Raw genomic sequence first — 18,067 nt, 5'->3', positions numbered from 1 at the left:
CCGAGTTACTGTAATATAGCGAAATTGCTTTTGAAGCAGCATTTGTGGCAGCGGCCACAGTAAGACTTACGAGCGCCACATCTTTGCTTGTTCTACAGACTCTCAAGCAACCGCTTAGCTGCCATGCACACCTCTACCTATATATATTGCTTTATATACATCCATATTCACTTGCTCATAYATATKTATGTATGTATGCTCGTGTTAATRTAAAATTTACAGCAAGCATGTAAAGAGCTTAAGCTGCTTTTAGCTGTCAATTAGCATATAAATCTGAATCATCTGCCTTTTAGTTCTGTGTTGCAGCAATGCACAAGACTGACATACTAACTGACAAAGGCGTACTTAAGTACGTTATAAATATGTAGCAGCAAACATATGCCAGTKTTCATATATATACATATATATAAATATACACATATATTTACATATGTATTTACAAATCCGCATACACATATTTTATATGTATCGGCTGTGGAGACAATGTGAGTGCGCTCAATTAGATGATTACTTGAGATTTTCAGGTCATTCTAGCTGAAATCTTCACTTTACGTTGTTCTTGTATATACACATGTAGTATATATGTACATAATACATACATTTTAGTATATGTGTTAGCAAAATAGCGCATCTAAGCACGTACGAAGAAATATTTGTTCATTTCTGGTGAAAACAACGCATTTAAATGATCAGTTTGTCAACTGGAATTATCTTCAATATACATAAACATCTACATACATTCATACAAAGTATATAAATCGCTTTATATTGGGCAGTCCAGAAAGTTGCTTTACAATTATTTCCACTATTATAACAAAATTATGATTAAATATAAATGCTTTAATAAATTTTCAGTTTTGCTGAGCTTTAACTTTGCTCTGGAGCTTTATTAATTTTTTTTTTTAATAGAAGTTTATTGAATTAAAAATCAAAAATCTTCAATAACTGTCTCACTTAAGACTTTGCTGAGCTTTCACTTTGCTGTGGAGCTTTATTAAATTTTCATCTATTCCATAAATCGGATCTAAATTGAATTTCAAACGAAAAAGCTTTGTTAACTACACAACTTGAAGCTATGCTGAGCTTTAACTTTGCTCTGGAGCTTTATTAAATTTTCATTTATTCCATAAATCGGATGTAAATTGAATTTCAAACGTAAAAGCTTTGTTAGCTACATAACTAGAAGCTTTGCTGAGCTTTAACTTTGCTCTGGAGCTTTATTAAATTTTTTTAAATAGAAGTTAATTGAATTCAAAATCAAAAATCTTCAATACCTGTCTTACTTGAGACTTTTCTGAGCTTTCACTTTGCTCTGGAGCTTTATTAAATTTTCATTTATTCCATAAATCGGATGTAAATTGAATTTCAAACGTAAAAGCTTTGTTAACTGCATAACTTGAAGCTTTGCTGAGCTTTAACTTTGCTCTGGAGCTTTATTAAATTTTTTTAAATAGAAGTTAATTGAATTCAAAATCAAAAATCTTCAATAACTGTCTTACTTGAGACTTTTCTGAGATTTTACTTTGTTCTAGAGCTTTAATAAATTTTAATCTATTCCATAAATCGGATCTAAATTGAATTTCAACCGAAAAAGCTTTGATAACTATATAACTTGAAGCATTGCTGAGCTTTAATTTTGCTCTGGAGCTTTATTAAATTTTTTTTTTTTAAATAGAAGTTAATTGAATTCAAAGTCAAAAATCTTCAATAACTGTCTTACTTGAGACTTGGCTGAGCTTTTACTTTGCTCTAGAGCTTTAATAAATTTTCATTTATTCCATAAATCGGATCTAAATTGAAATTCAAACGAAGAAGCTTTGTTAACTACATAACTTGAAGCTTTGCTGAGCTTTCACTTTGCTCTGGAGCTTTATTAAATTTTCATTTATTCCATAAATCGGATGTAAATTGAATTTCAAACGAAAAAGCTTTGTTAACTACGTTACGTGAAGCTTTACTAAGCTTTCACTTTGCTCTGGAGCTTTAATAACATTTCATTTATTTCAAAAATAGGAAGTTAATTGAATTTAAAATCAAAAATCTTCAATAACTATCTTACTTGAGGCTTTGCTGAGCATTCATTTTGCTCTGGAGCTTTAATAAATTTTCATTTATTCCATAAATAGAAAGTAAATTGAAATCGCAATCAAAGAGCTTCCATAAATGCCTGTCTTGAAACTTTGCAGAACTTTCAATGTGCTCTGGAACTTTAMTAGATGACATATGACATATGACAAGTAAAAAGAAACTCATAARCCGCGTGAAAATAATAAGTTGCAATCTCAATGAAAGAAATGTATAAATATTTGAGTACCAATTTAATATTTAAACACACTTTTCTTTAAAACAAAATATCTTCCAAGTTTTTAGGACCCGGAAGCAAACGTGRGACACCCTATAAAATGTTTATATGTCTGCGAATGCTAATTTCAATTGTCCAGGGTATATTAAGCACATACTTATATAAAATTATAATTATTTATGTATGTGTGTACAAACAGAGTGCAAAGCGAGCAAACAAATTTTCCTGCTCGTCAAATATAATAATTTTGTGTTAATCAAGATTGTATGGCACTTATTTGTGGTTCATAAGCGGCAGCACTTGGCCGTATCACTATGRCAATGCCACCAGCATAACGGTAGTGACATTATATATACGTACAAACGAACTAATGTATATATTGTACAATCTGCTTGTGTTAAATGACCGTTACACTCTAATGCAAGTGTCCATCAAATTGATTTGCTGTTGCTGCTCATGGCTGCAGTGATACGTGCATTATCTTTTTGCTATTGTGGCTGCTTGTTATCAATGTTAAAGTGATTTTACACACTTCAGCTGACAAAAGCAATTTAAATTTCAATTGTGCGGAGTATGTGTTTGCCTCCGATTGTGTTCAAGTGTGCGGCACGGCAATATGATAATCATACAGAAGTATGTACACACACACATATATATATATAGATATATAATATAATTATTAATGTGTGTGCGTGTGTGCTTGTGTAAATATGCATAGATATGCGTCAAATGTGACATTTGGCAACTGGGGATTGTTAACTAGGCACCCACACACACATATACTGTTAAATATTCGCCCACACACTTAAATTGACTTGGCATTGGTATTTGTGTGTGTGCGTGTGCATGTRTATTGCTGCTTGCAGTTGATTGCACACCAATTTTAATATGAATTCTAATTTGTTTGAAAATTTCTCTTATAGCGTTAAAAACTTGGACTGTGCATATTTTTAATTAAAATATATTTTAATTAATTCATTTGAAATTCGCTTTTGATTTGATTTTAAAAGCGTATGCGAAATCAATTCCGAACAAAACAACAAAACAAATATTTTCAGCTTCCGAAAATGAATAATTATATATGTACGAATGTGTATGTGTGCTGCCATTGTTATTATACGAATTAAAAAGTAGGGCTTCATAAATATGTAATGGTGCTCATAATGAAACAAAAAAGGTTTTTTGAAAATTGAAAATTAAAATTTTATATTAAAATAAGAAAAAAATAAAAACAAATTAAGTTTTTGAAGAATTTTTAATAATTCTTTCGATGTGTTTTTTGTTTTTTTGTAAACTTGCTTTTTATGTATGACAGTACTTTATTTAGATCGTGCAGTTTGAATGAGCTTTACTAGATGCTTCAGGGTAAAACAAATGCTCATCAAAGTTTCAAGTAACGCAGTTATAAACCTTTTTAAAGCTTCAGGGTAAAGTGAACGATCAGAAAAGCTTCAAGTGAGACAGTTTTCAAAATGTTTTGGCTTCACATTTAATTTACATCTTATAAAGGGAATAAATGAAAATCAATCAAAGCTCCAGAGCAAAGTGAAAGCTCAGCAAAGCTTCAAGTAAGATAGTTGACGAAGCTTTTTATTTGAAGTTCATATTACTTCCGATTTATGTATAAGTTAGTACCGCACTGAGTCGCCAGACTTGTCTAATGAAAGTGAAAAATCTACGATCTCAAAGAAAGTACCGTTAGCAATATCAGTTGCGCAAAAATAAAGATTTAGCTGAAAGCTCTTACGCACGTTTCATGTGAAATAGGTGGAATGCCTTATATATTAGGTCAAAGAGAACTGAGAGTATGCTTTTAAACTGTGTTCAAACTTTAAGCCTGTTGAAAATGCGTAACGGTTTTAACAGTTGACTACTAAAATCATTTGAATTCCATTACAAAGTGCTGAGCGCATAACGGTTTATGCACCCGCATATGTTGATTGCCACACAACAAATCCTGCCGAAACATTGTAAATCTCTCAAAAAATAAATATTTTGTTTTTATGTGCAATTTGAATTCAAATCCACTTTATTAAACGAATACGGTTACTTTTTGATTATTTTCATGGCAAAGCACTAAAATTGATTTATCTGGAATCTTATTTGTAGTTACAAACTTTATCCACTCTAAATGCTAATCTAACATTGATGTGTGTGTATGCATGTGTGTGTGTGTGTGTGCAAGGGGGGCAGCGCAATATAAATTTTATTGTACGCATAACTGTTTGCAGTTATGCAAATTTATTTTTCTGCATAATTAAGTTCGCAGAGTAAATGTAAATTTTCGCGGTTATCGGAGGTTTTGTTAACTAGTTTACTCAGCGCGCTACAAACACAAAAACACAAATACACACATATATAGATTTGTGTATATATGCCCATGGTTACCAAMAAAATTGCAGCAATGTTGTGAAAATTGCATTGCCACAAAGAAACTAATTTAATTACAATAACTAAATGCTTTGCAATCATTATTATTTTTTGATGAATTTTTTTGCGCYAAAATTAATTTGCATTGGAAAAATATTGAAAAAGTTTACACAATACCGAATTGTAGATGCAGTTTAATTAAATACTGCATGTTGTTGTTGTTACATTGTAGGCCATTTAATTATGCGTTAATAGTAGATTGGCCAGCATTTAGCGTGAAATTTAGTTGTGGCTCATGTACTTTGCAAACAAGTTCAAAAAAGCTTCTAGGATTATACGAAAATTTCACGAATTTCCAACTTATTTTGTTAGTATTTTCAAAATTAGTTTCTAAAATTCGTTTTTGCGTGCCGCCAGCGCCGTTCAATCACATTTGTACAGCTTCGTAAGTCATCGGCACTCGTCGWGTGGCCTGACAGGCAGTGTTTTGCSTGAAAGAAAATGACAAAACTGTCATAACCTATMAAAAAAAGWTTTCGAAAAAWTTTWGGATTTTCAATTACACATTTCTGAWWAGYYGAAATTGGCGTTATATAAATTGCAAGCGCCTGCTTTTTGTCCACTTTGTCTGCCTACATGTGATTGCCTTTTATTTGCATGGAGGGAATACCTATTGAAACAAAGTATTAACAAAGCGAATATTTATAATCTAATTTTAATTGAATTGCTGTTTTTGTGGAGGACTTTTGGTTTTTTCGGCGCAAATAATTTCGCATGCCAACACACACACACACWCACATGTGATCAAAAGTRCATGCATTTTTGTGCAAAATTTTCTGTTTTTTTCGTTGTTTTAATTTGTAATTGTTTGTGTAATTTCTATTTGTTTTTGTAATTTGTACTTGTTTTTGTAATTTCTACTTGTTTTTGTAATTTTGTACTTGTTTTTGTAAATTTGTTAATTTTTTTTGAAAATTCGTCATTTTTTTGTCAATGCCTTTGATTGCTCAGATTTTTAATGAGTTAGTGTTGTTTCAGTGTCTGTGCGGCTTTTTCAGCGTTTTATTTGATATTTGATTACAGTTTTTGCAACAAAGTTAATTTACCATTAAATTGTTAGATTTTTATAAATTGCATTTTGGTTGCCATCAAAGTTATGCTGTACTATGACATTAATTTTGTGCAAACAAATATTTTATTTAAATTTTATTTTAAATTTTTTCGGTGCGCCTTAGCTAAATTAACGTATAATTTATGGCGTTAAATGATTATAATTCAATTCCGGTGAAGAACAAAAATTATTTTTTTTTATTTTAGTTTTCTATACTTAACTATACTTTTTATATATCATAAATACATACATATATATTTTATAAACAGCATTTTTTAACATGTAAAATTATATAAATATTTTTAAAATATTTACATATATGGTTTTTGTATCATTTCTATAATTCTTTTCATAAACATATTTTTTTTCCTCACGTCCTTTCATTAACAATCTGACTTCATGCCTTCCACATCCCCTTTCCAATTTCAATACTTTCATCATTGTACTTAAATGAAATACCTTTTGTTAATTCTGATTGACAGACAATGTGTTGTGTATAATATATAATTTATAGACTCTACAGGGCAAATGAGTGCAATTGTGGTTTAGTCGGTTTGTGGTTTGAAGATGTCAATTTTGATTGCGTAGTGAGCGCGAGAAAAAGTTCATTGAAGTACTTCGAAAAAGTATTGCAATCATTTATCTGTAATATGTGGCATTAATTGAAAAAATAATTTGTATRTGAAAAAAAAAAAATTATTTTATTGACAATTTGATTTAATTTATTTGTGGTGTTTTTTCTGTTACCGAATTTTAATTTAATTTTGCTTTATTTGCCTATGAGAGCGCTTAATCAAATCTTTTATTACGAACTTTCGTTTGCGTACATTGATTTYTTGCAGTGAGAAATATAATATATCTGATGAAAGTAGAATAAAAAGTACAGAGAAAACTTTAACATGAAGTGAAGAGTGAAAGCACAGAGTATGGTTTAAGTTTAAAACGCATTCCACTTGAAAAATATATCAAATAACTACATTGTAGACAATTAACGGGCATTGGTTTTCTTAAAAGCATATGATTGTAATATTTGAATCGTGAGCAACAAATACGTATTATATTTCCACTGAATATGAAAACAAGAAGTTCTAATAAAGCTCCAGCTGTTTCTCATTCACCGAAATAAAAAAAATCTCTAAATGAAACTCCTGCTGTTTCTTATCGATCCACCAATAAATGGYATTATTAATCTTTTAAATACTCTCTAGGAGCTTTCGCATTAGCGAGAATACATATTTGTGTTTTGATAAAGCTTCTCAGAACTGCGAAAATGCCTGAARCTCACGGATTTCGATGGTAGAAAGCTTAAAATTATTAAAACAAAATAATTCAAGAAAAAGTTTCTTCAACCTCTACCTAGGAGTAAGTAACGTTTTTTTGAGAATGTAGACAGGTAACACAGAGGACATGCTTCTCAATCCATCTAACTACAAATATGATTATCCAAAACTGAAAAGTGTTTCAATATCAAGCATATTCTATATCCTAAGCAGGGTAAGCTTTCAACAACCAAAAGGAAAAACGTCGGAGATTCTCTATATAAATGTTCAGCGTGACGAGCTGAGTCGATTTAGTCGATCATCTGCCTGTGTTCATCGGTCTTTAGGTAGGWCTTAGTTTTTGAGATATCGATCTGAAACTTTGCACACGTTCTTACCTCCTCAATTGTCGTAATGGCTGAAATATCGAACCACTGCACCATAAAGCTGCCATACAAACTGAATCATCAAAGTCCGGTTCTTGTATGGTAAGCTTTTTTAATTAAGAAGTTATCTTTATGAAACTGGCATAGATTATGGCCCAAAGCAAGGGTACAATCCACGAAGAWATTATTTCGATCGAACTRCTATAACACATAGGTGCCATACAARCTGAAAGWTCAAAATCAAGTTCTTGTATGGAAACTTTTTATRTGTAAAGGTATTATAGGCTATTTTGTGCAATCTAAGTCAACATTTCCTTTTATTACTTTAATTGTAATGAYTTAGAACAAGAAGCCAACAAACTAGCTCATATACGTTGCCTACATGCAGATATATTTAGCTAGGCACGTACCTAACCAAATTATAGCATTAAATTRTTTCCTTCATATGATTGTTAGGAGAACTTTCAGATTCAGATTTAATCCAAAGTAGCTACCTAATTTCATGCCAAATTACTACCCACATACACACYGAAACCTAGCGCACACGCRTGCACWTAYACATATGCGCATATATTTATATATTATAATTGGGTCAATTACAACACTTAGTTGGCAGCCCAACGACACTAAGTACCATACAATTATCAACGTACATATCATTAAAGTAATTAATCGTGTTTTTTGTTATTATTGTGTACGCTCCAATTCACTATTCGCACTGCGGAGGCAGCGTCAGCGGCAAAGGCAGCTGCTGTCGGTTACTGGTGTTGTTGCTGTTGCGACTGCTGCTTTTGACTGCATCTTTTAGACAGCCCACCTYCACGCCCTGCTCTAGCTTCTTGTGCAACGGCTGGCGGTGTGAAGTAGATTTATGCAAGGGCCACCCATTATGGCGGGCGCACGTGCAGACGCGCGCATTAATTTCTGTTTCTGCTGCTGCTGCTTCTGTTTCTGTTGCTGCGTGTGCTTGTGTGTGTTTGAGTAAATGAACTGGTATACTCAAAAGAGTACACACGTTTTCAGCGGCAACATTGYCTGCGTCAAATAGTAAAAAGCAGACATTTCAAAACTTTTTGGCAGCAGCGACATGCAAATGTTTGATGGCTGACGGCAGGAAGAGATAAAAATTAAGTAGCAGTAAAAACAGAAACAGAAAATACAAAAAGAGAACACACAAACAAAATTATATAAATAAATTACGGAGTCGCTTTTGCTATGACAACTAAGTAGCTGTGAAAGTATTACTAGGCACGCAAAAAAAGGATGAAAAATAAATTAACAAATGAAGAAAATAAAAAAATGTAGAAAATTAAAAAAATGGAGAAAAAATAGAAAAAATGTGGAATAAAAAAGAAAATTAAGAAAAAAAAAAAATAAAAATAAAGAATGACAACTACAAATAGTTCGCGCTTTGTGTGTTACAAAAGTATAGCGACATTTGTGGAATTTCTATTGGCTTCGCCCGTCAGGCGCTTTTTCCTCATAAGCCCGCGCACAGATATATACACACACACACACACACACAAAAATATGGACAAAAGTGTGTATGCAAAGTCACACGCTTGGCACTGAATACGCAAAGACGCAAGCATATACATATAAGTAAGCATGTAAGTAAGTACGTAAGCATAGCAGCTTATGTCTGTCTGTCTGTCTGTCTGTCTAACTGCTAGCGCTGCGCGAGAATGGCAAGGCAAGCGCAAAGTTTCTCGGTGAGAAAAGATGAAATAAAATAAAATAAAGTAGCATAAAATAATAGCAGCTACACAATACAACAAAAATAAACTCAAGTGTGCGTGTGTATATCTGCGTGAGAGCGCGCTCAAAGGGACACAAATAATAATGAAATGAAATTGTCGACAATGAAGCGCTATAAATGCGTTTCCTCGTCGCGCACGTTTAATATGCCACAAAAGCGTATTAAGGCAGCACTATTGAGCGGTGGCGGTGACGGTGGCGGCGCAGATTGCGGCAGCAACGCACGGAGACAATGAGTGCGGCAAGCGGCGAGCGCGCGACAATCACCAACTATTATACGCGCACATATTAAACAATACAATAATACCGAGCAGGCTCCACGTTAAGCTCCACTCAATGCTACCGTGTGTGCGCTGCAGCAACCAGCGCGCCACATTGTGGCACATTTGTATGCATGTGCGTTGTTGCATGCGTTAGCGTGACAAGATTTTCGGGCAATGATAAGTGAGCCAGTGCGGCAAGCGCACCGCAACGCTGGCGGTTGGGACGCTACCGAAAAAAAAAAAAAAACATGTACGCAGTGAAGAAGAATGCGCATTGAAAAAATCGTAAAAGTTTGCCGCATCTTCTGCGCCGCTGTTGCTGTTGGGTGCCCGAAGCTTTGCCGCAGCGCGCTTTTATGAGTGAATTTTTTTTAACACAAGTTTTTTTCCGCCGATTCTCATGGCCCCCAAATGTTGTACACATTGCATATGCGCACACATACATGCCAGCGTTTTKTGTGCGCGCGTGTTTAAGTCATGCGGCTGTCTGCACGTCGTCTCACACACACTCAAACGCCGCGTTGCGTTTAAACAGTCAAGCAGTGAGCCAAACCAGCAAGTAGTCAACAGCAGTCCCATTCAGACATTCATCCGCTTGTCCGTCTGGCCTCTGGCTGTCCGTCCGTACGTCTGTACGTCTGTCCATCCATCCCGCATCGTGATGGAGCATGCCAATTACAATTTTAAATGCGCCTGTCAAACTGAAACTTTTTCGAGAGATGCTTGATTTCATTTCCCGCTCCAAACAATATTTCTGATTTTTTCCGTTTTCGTTTTTGTTCTGGTTCTTGTGCTTGTGCTCCACTTTTTTCATTATGTATTTCATATGCATATGCTTGGCGTACGTTGGCTGGTGTCCGTTTGATTTTTCCCTCATTTTTTCTGTGTTTTTTTTTTTGGAGCGAATTTTTTCATTTCGGAATAGTTCTGCTTTTGTTTCATTTGTTACACGTATTCCGTCTGCTGCTGGGGTGGTTTTCGACATTTTGGATGACTGACTTTGATTTAGGAGCCACTTTAACTTCGCATCGCTGCGGTTCGAGTGGACTTTTGGCGCAGCCAGCAAACCGTAGTGGCACGAAACATAGCACAACCGAAACGCAAAACAAATAAAGAAACCAAMAACAACAACAACAACAACAACTGGATCAAGTAGTTGTAATGAATGGGAATGTATTGAAAAAGTTGTCGTCACAATGAAGAAGCCAAAAACAAATCATCATCAACTTCGCCGCYCCGCCCTCGTCATATTGCTTGCCAACATTRCTTTGAATGCGTGTGTGTTTGTGTGTGCCGCATGCAATAAAAACGCATGTTACAAGGACATCGTCCTTTGTTTTAAGCTCCGAACATAGCTGCGCCGCCGCAAGCAACACTGTTCACACTTTTGCGCCCCCGACTTGGCTGCGTTTGTGACAGGAATAAAAATGATGGAAATTCGTTGACGCTTTGCCGTGCGCCCCACAAATATCGATACACTTAAAGCGATAAATTTTCATTTGCTCGCAAAACACATAAATTGAAGGCATGCATATGCTAGTGTGTGTGTTAGTGCGAGTGTGTGCGTGTGTTTTGTTTGATTACTTAAATTATGTTGGTTAATGTTGGTATTGATTTGTGGATTTCGTGCGTGATAACTTGATTTTGTCGCAATGAATGTATACATATATGTGTGCGTGTGTTATTTAAGGACACATTCCGTTGCAGCAGCACGATTCCTAAGCAAAAGGCGAAGTTGCGGCGSAGACATGTTCTGTTTGGCTACAAATACCACGCATATGTTGTTGAGAGTAGTGAAGTACACGTGACTTTAGAAACTTTTTATAGYTGCTTGGGATACTGGCGGAGATTGGAGGTTATGCTGCTGGTCATGCTGTGTCGAGACACAGTACTACATTAAATCAGCAGTGTTTTAAGGATTAACAAGGGTGAATGRCAGGCGTATTGATTTTGAAAACGYAAAATGTTTGTTTCTTCCACTGCAACCTCAATAAATATAAAGCCTTAGCGATGTTAATTTTATATTAAATGTTTGAACATAGATTATTAAGATAATTAAGGTARAAAAAGAACTGACGTTAACTACGGCTGCTCCGAAGCCTTAATATCCTTAAAAGGTGCATTTTTTGTAGTAAAAAGTGCATAAATATACCTTGATATTGATTTTAAACTTTAAATTTATAGCATATAGATCTATAGTGGTCCGATCTGAACAATTTCTTCGCAGTTTGTAGTCCTGCCTTGSAATATACTATGTGTCGAATTTCGTGAAGATATCTTTTCTAATCAAGAAGTTTTCCTTACAAAACCCCGATTGTTTTCGTTCGATCTCAGCAATATATTCGTATATTATATCATTTTTTTGTATAATAATACACACCAAATTCCATGAGGATCACGAAATAAAAATAAAAAAATTTTCCCCAGAAGAATTTCATTTTGATCTATCCACTTGTATGGCAGCTGTACCCCATAGTGATCCGATCTGAACGATTTCTTTATATRTAGTATGGCCACTTTAGACAATAACCCATGMCGAATTTCATGAAGAGACATTTTCAAATAATAAAGTTTCCCATAGAAAAACTTGATCGTGATCGTTCGGTTTTCACTATGGCGATACGCTGTTGTAATCTGATCTGAACAAAATGGTTGTAGATTGTAGCGTTGTTTTGGAAAATAATCCATGCAGTATTTAACTTATATATCTCGTCTAATAAAAAAGTTGTTCATACAAAGATTTGATTTTAAGCAATTAGTTTGTCTGACAGTTATATACTATAATGGTCCGATATCGTCGGTTCCAACAAATTATCAAGTTATTACGAAGTAAAAGACGTGTGYAACTTTTAGGATTGGTATCTAAAAAACTTAGTGAATAGTTCTAGCAAATTCAGGTCGGGTAAAGGGTCAGACTTAGCTAAATCGGCTTAGCTCGCCATGTAGCTCATTTATGAATATACACATATTTCATAGGCGTTACAATTTTCGTGACAAACTTTATATATTYTGTTAGCGCATACAAAATTTTCTATAATTAACATGTTCGCCCAGAAATAACACGTGTTTTAAGAAATGTTTACGGATCTTACCCAAACCGTGTATACTGACTAGCGAGGTAATTTATTAAAAATATTATTTCTCATGATGCAGATTTGATTCTTTAACTACTAACTATACATTTGGTGCTGAGAACGCGCATTTTGTGTTGGTCTATCAATTTGTACTTTAAGCTGAAACACGAAGAATACTCTATATACAGTTGTTGGTTTTATGCTAACAACATATTGAACGTATTCCTTGATGGTCCTCATTACTCAAAACTCTCTACAATATCCGCCAAATATAAAACAGTTATCTCACTTAAGGAGCAAATACAATTAGTGGCACTAAAAATCAAAAAATTAAATCTAAATATTTAAATGGGGGAATTGCTTAGGATACTCAAAACTTGTCATAACCAATCGTAAAATCATAAATTTTTACACTTAAAAAAAAAAAAATTGTTCGCGGATTATGTACAAAAATACGTTTAGGCAATAACAATTCTCAACGCTAAGTTTTCGGTTCGCTATAACTTATAACTTTTTGAGACTCTATGAAACCCCTAGTTGTTGAAAACATATTTAAAAAATTTGTGGAATATTTGTTCATGAAAACATTGGTTAGAAAACATATTCTTGATGATGAATTTAAATCTAATCTTTTGATCTAACAAACAAGCTGTGAAGCTTGAACCTCAAACTAAAAACAATTCTTTCCATGCAGCAGCATATGGATTTTATAGAACTATGGTTTTTAGGATGTTCTACAATATTAAAATAAAAGTCAATAAGTTTCTTAGGTAGATCAAGAATAATATCCATTCCATATAATTCACTCAAGAATTGAAACAAGAAAACATTTTTTAGCAGTTTCTTGCGTAGATTTTTGACATACAGAGAGAGGTTGGGATCCGAACATTTCGATTAGACGGTGTTTGCTAAACAACAAAAACTAGATTAGAAGTRAGGCTACCTGAGAATCATACCTCTATTGCGCATGCGCTCTCCATATTTTCAAAAATCTATCACAAATCTCAAAACTGTATTGCAAARTACTCAAGTTGTAAATCATCCAAGCAAAAAACACGCTTTCTGGTTTAATATTGGATAGTCGAAAAAGTGTTTTCGTATTTTGTCAATAGATGTCGTTGCAGTCGTATAACTCCAGCGCTACCAATCGCATTATGACATACTATATGGTGCTGAAAGGTGAGATTTTAAACTTCATTTAACCAAAAACAAATTAAATTCGGGAAGTTGAAAAAAAGTGACAGATGTTCAAAAATTAGGGAAAATAATGAAGAAATTCGTATTTTAACACAAAAAAAGAAGGTATGTATGTTTTCAAAGTACATTTTTCTGCAGCTAATGGCTTGTACACTCTTTCTGCTACAAAAAATTGTGACACGAAACGGCAACATGTCAAGTTTTTTAAGTTTTCCTTARTAAAAATACCGTTATGGCATTAACATGTTATGTTTTCAGTAAATGACATTTAATGTCATAATATAAACGTGACCTACTCTCTTTCGTGTATATGTCACTCTGCCGCATAAGTATGAGCTTTAAAAATGTGATGCTTAAAGCTGCATATTTACTTATGGGCTTTAAGCTGAAAAATGCGCATAAACTCACTGTGTGTCACCACACTTTCAATCAAGGCAGCGTCGGAATTACTTAACAACCAACACATGAAACGCACACATACACAGTGCCTGTGTATTGAAAGTATATTATATATCGCTAATTAAATGTGTAAATGACTTTTATATATTATATATTTATAGTTGTATATATATATATGTTTATATATATGTATATCTGCAATCTCCTACCCCAAATATATATGTATGTATATAGTCTTGTAAACGCATAGGGTATTGCTTTTCACCCACCTGTGGTGCAGATGCCTGCCGAGATGCGCATATGGCGCCGTCGCCGTAGTTATCAGCTGATACGGCTGTTGTTGCAAGTATGCTGCCGCCGTTGCGGCATCCACAATCGGTGCATTCAAGAAGGGCGAACCAGCTGCCGCACTTGCAATCTGTCCCATTGCATTGGCAGCCGCCGTCATATTGCCATGATCCAGAAATATGGCCGCATATTGTGGTGGATAGGTGGCAGCAGCTGCTGCCGCTGTGGCAGCACCCTGTGCCGCACTAGCTGCAACATTCGCATTCCATTTCGCTTTGCTGCTCGATTTGTGCGACTTGCGCGTACGTGAGCGTTTGCTGGCACGCGACGATGAGTCACGCGAACAGGTGCTCGTGTTCAGTAGCTCGGCCAGTTCGGTTACACTGGTGTTATTATTATTGTTGTTGGTGGTGGTATTTGTAGCGTTGGCGGCATTTGCTGCGCTCATCGGTGGCATTGGCGGCAATTGCAGTTGAGCGCGTGCGGCTGCCAGTTGGCATTGTTGGGCCATTGATGTGCCCATGCAACCACCAACGGCAGCACTAGCGCCAACACCACCACCACCAGCGCAAACATAAGCAGCGCCCACGCCGCCACCGCCGCCAATACTGAGACTACCGATTGAGGGCGGAAATTGGAGTTCGCTATAAATACTGGACTCGAGTATGTTGCTATCGGAGGTGCTACGATTTAAGAGGAATTGCTCGAATTCGTCGTTCACCACAGCATCGAAAGCCTCAACGGCATCCATATCTACAACGCCATTCATCGTGGCGAAGGCGTTGGTGTTGTCGGTGGAGGAGAGCAGTGCGGTGCTTTCAATGGCAGAATCATCACAATTGCCGGTTGAATCGCTCATGTGAGCCTCTGTTTCCTGATATTGCTTCTGTGGTTGTTGTTGCTGCTGCTGTTGTTGTTGTTGGTGATGTAGATTCTGATGGCTGTTGTAGCTGCCGTTGATTACAATCTCCGGTATGCTGGCAAACTGCCCTTCCGGCTGTTGGTAATAGCTGCTATTCCTATGACTACTAATGCTATTGTTGCTGTTGTTCGCGCTGCTGCTGTAGCTCGTGTTGTAGTCGTAGACAGCACCCATGATTGTGCCGTTCTCAAAGACAACCGAGCCACTCGAAACGTTGTTGCTGGAAGCGGTGTTATTGTGATTTTTGTTGCTGGTGTTTTTGTTGTTTGTGCTAGCACTGAAGCYGATGGTGGCTTTGGCGTTGGCGTTGGTAGTGGAAGTGATTTGATTTATAGGGGTGGCACTCCTGCTGGCTTCCATGTTGATAATGATTGCGTTTAGGTAATTTCTCTTGTTTATGTTGTTGTTGTTGGTGTGTCTTCTTTTTTACTGCGGAGATTAGTTGCAATTTCTGGGCTTTTTGTGTGCTTTAAGTGCGGAAATGTACGTTTTTACCGTTTGTGTAAGGAAATTATTTTTGGTTTTTCTTGTTGTAGTTGTTGTGGTTGTCTACGAGGGTGCATGTGGTCAGCAGTGTTTCATGTTTGTCAGCTTCTGTACATTTTACTTCAAATCAAGCTTGGCACATTTTTTTTCCTAATTTTTTTATTATTTTCACTAGCACTTTCGTAATKTTTTTTTGTTTTTGTTGTCAATTTTAATTTTTTCACTTTCACTACATTTATTATATGCTATTTGCATGCATATCCTGGCGCGCACAGGGTTTTCGACGCTCCATTCATCAATTGCATATATTTCATTGGCGCTTCACTTTCTTCCCTTAATCACGTTGAGCGTTGTGTGTTTACGTTACGTGTATTTCACCCGYTTTAACACACGCGCGCACAAACACACTCACAAACATTCGTAAAATTTCGTACACACGTACGCACGTGAACACTTACTGGCGATTTGACCGGTCTGTACCGCTTGGAGTGCCGCCAAAAACTGATTTGAAAAATTCAAATTTTTGTTTACGTCGTCGCACGCTTAGCCATAACCATAATGTAGCTCTTCACCACACTTTCGTGCTCTCATGAGAGTATGTGTATGTGAAGTAACAAATGTGTATCTGCTTGTTTGTTTGTTGGATTGCTTTTGCTTGCTTGCTGGCTTGCTTACTTGCTGCCCGGCTGGCTTGAACGTCTTTTGTGTGTGTTGCTGTCTCTTATACACATCTAGATGTGTATAAGAGACAGATGTGTATCTGCTTGTTTGTTTGTTGGATTGCTTTTGCTTGCTTGCTGGCTTGCTTACTTGCTGCCCGGCTGGCTTGAACGTCTTTTGTGTGTGTTGTGAGAGCGCTTTAGGTATGAAAACAAACAACCACCAAAATCGTTCGTCCCCACAGCACACTGCCGGCTCGTCAACAAATGCATTCTTCGTCGTCTGCCCGGCCGCGGCAATCAATATTGCCTTCGCCTACATTCCAATAAAACATCGTTGAAAAAAAATTTATATGAATGATAGCACAATGCTTCGGTAGAGTTGCCAACGTTTTGTTGTTTCCGGTAAATATCTCAGCGAGTAACATTTTTTACAATTTCTAAGCTGGTTTGCTCCAAAGGCTTGAAATTAATTCGTAATATAGCATTTTAGTAACAACAATGACATAATTTTAGGCGCATAACCTTACCACAGTTTAGTTTGTCTAAAACGCGCTTGTTTCGGTAAWTTTTTTTTGACAACATAGTTAAAATCTCTTTTTATGGTCGAGTGGAAGGGGCAGCTTTTCCACCTTTGTCGGGTTCGAGGTCGATCTGAAAYCTCTGACGTGCTGTGGGYCCGGCCGCAGTGCGACTCCAATCTGTGTTCCGTAATATTTCATTCTACCTGCTTTTAGGTTAAAACCAGAGCTACCACGAATCTTCCCTAAGGGCCAAACAAAACCAACCAAAATGAGCAGACTGTACCGAAGTCCAACGGCTCACTGCTTCGTTCAGACCTTGTGGTTTTTGCTACAACCAGTTGAGCACCCATCAAAGTCAGTGTCTGGTGATATTTGTTGCTTGAACTTCAAATGTATTTTTTTTAGAAGAAAACTCATTCRAAGTCCTTAATATCAGTTCAAGCTGAGTATTATAGCACTATTTTTGRCAAAGACCATGCTGAAATTTCGAAGCAAACCGACAAATACTGACTTAGTGAATATGGATTTTAGCCGCCTCTTATCTCAAGCATACGTTACCGCGGACAAATTCTACGCCCTGCCCGCTGGGGTACCCAGAAGGAAACGTGGGATAGCCGATAAATRATCAACGTGRCGAGCTGACTCAATTAAGCCACGTCTGTCCATCCACCCGCCTCGCTGTATATACGCGAACTGTTCCCTCAGTTGTTGAGATATCGGCCTGCAGTTTTGCGCACGTTTTTTTCTCACCAAGAATATCCTCATTTGTCAAAACTGCCAATGTCGGACCACTATCGCATACATAGTGACCAAATAAAATCARACCTTTGAATATAAGAAATTGGAGCAAATGATCTGGTAGTGAACGATGGTAAGACGATGTATTATTTCTCCTGTCTTCAAACAAACAGTCRTCGCACTTGTGACTTGGCTCAAAAGTTACTGTTATCCAAGTATTGACACGCAAAAAGAAGTCCCCTTTTGACGAACAAAGACCAAGCTCTACAGGTCACTCATTACTCCCGTCTTGCTAAATGGTGCAGAGGCATGGACGATGACAACATCTCAT

General features: G+C 36.1%; 1 protein-coding gene across 1 annotated transcript in view; it reads right to left on the bottom strand.

Annotated features, from left to right (window-relative positions):
* Positions 1-16,303, bottom strand: part of LOC108968619 — a 63,182-nt gene extending 46,879 nt beyond the window's left edge. The window contains exon 1 of the mRNA XM_018932744.1: positions 14,389-16,303. Coding sequence (XP_018788289.1) covers positions 14,389-15,689 — 1,301 coding nt within the window. The 5' untranslated portion in view covers positions 15,690-16,303. The remainder of the gene's footprint in view (positions 1-14,388) is intronic.
* Positions 16,304-18,067: the final 1,764 nt, after the last annotated feature.

This window comes from Bactrocera latifrons, unplaced genomic scaffold, assembly GCF_001853355.1.
Source record: "Bactrocera latifrons isolate USDA-ARS-PBARC rearing strain unplaced genomic scaffold, ASM185335v1 scaffold_221, whole genome shotgun sequence".
Taxonomy (NCBI): domain Eukaryota; kingdom Metazoa; phylum Arthropoda; class Insecta; order Diptera; family Tephritidae; genus Bactrocera; species Bactrocera latifrons.
Note: the sequence above shows the minus strand (reverse complement) of the source record. Positions and strands in the feature narration are given on the sequence as shown.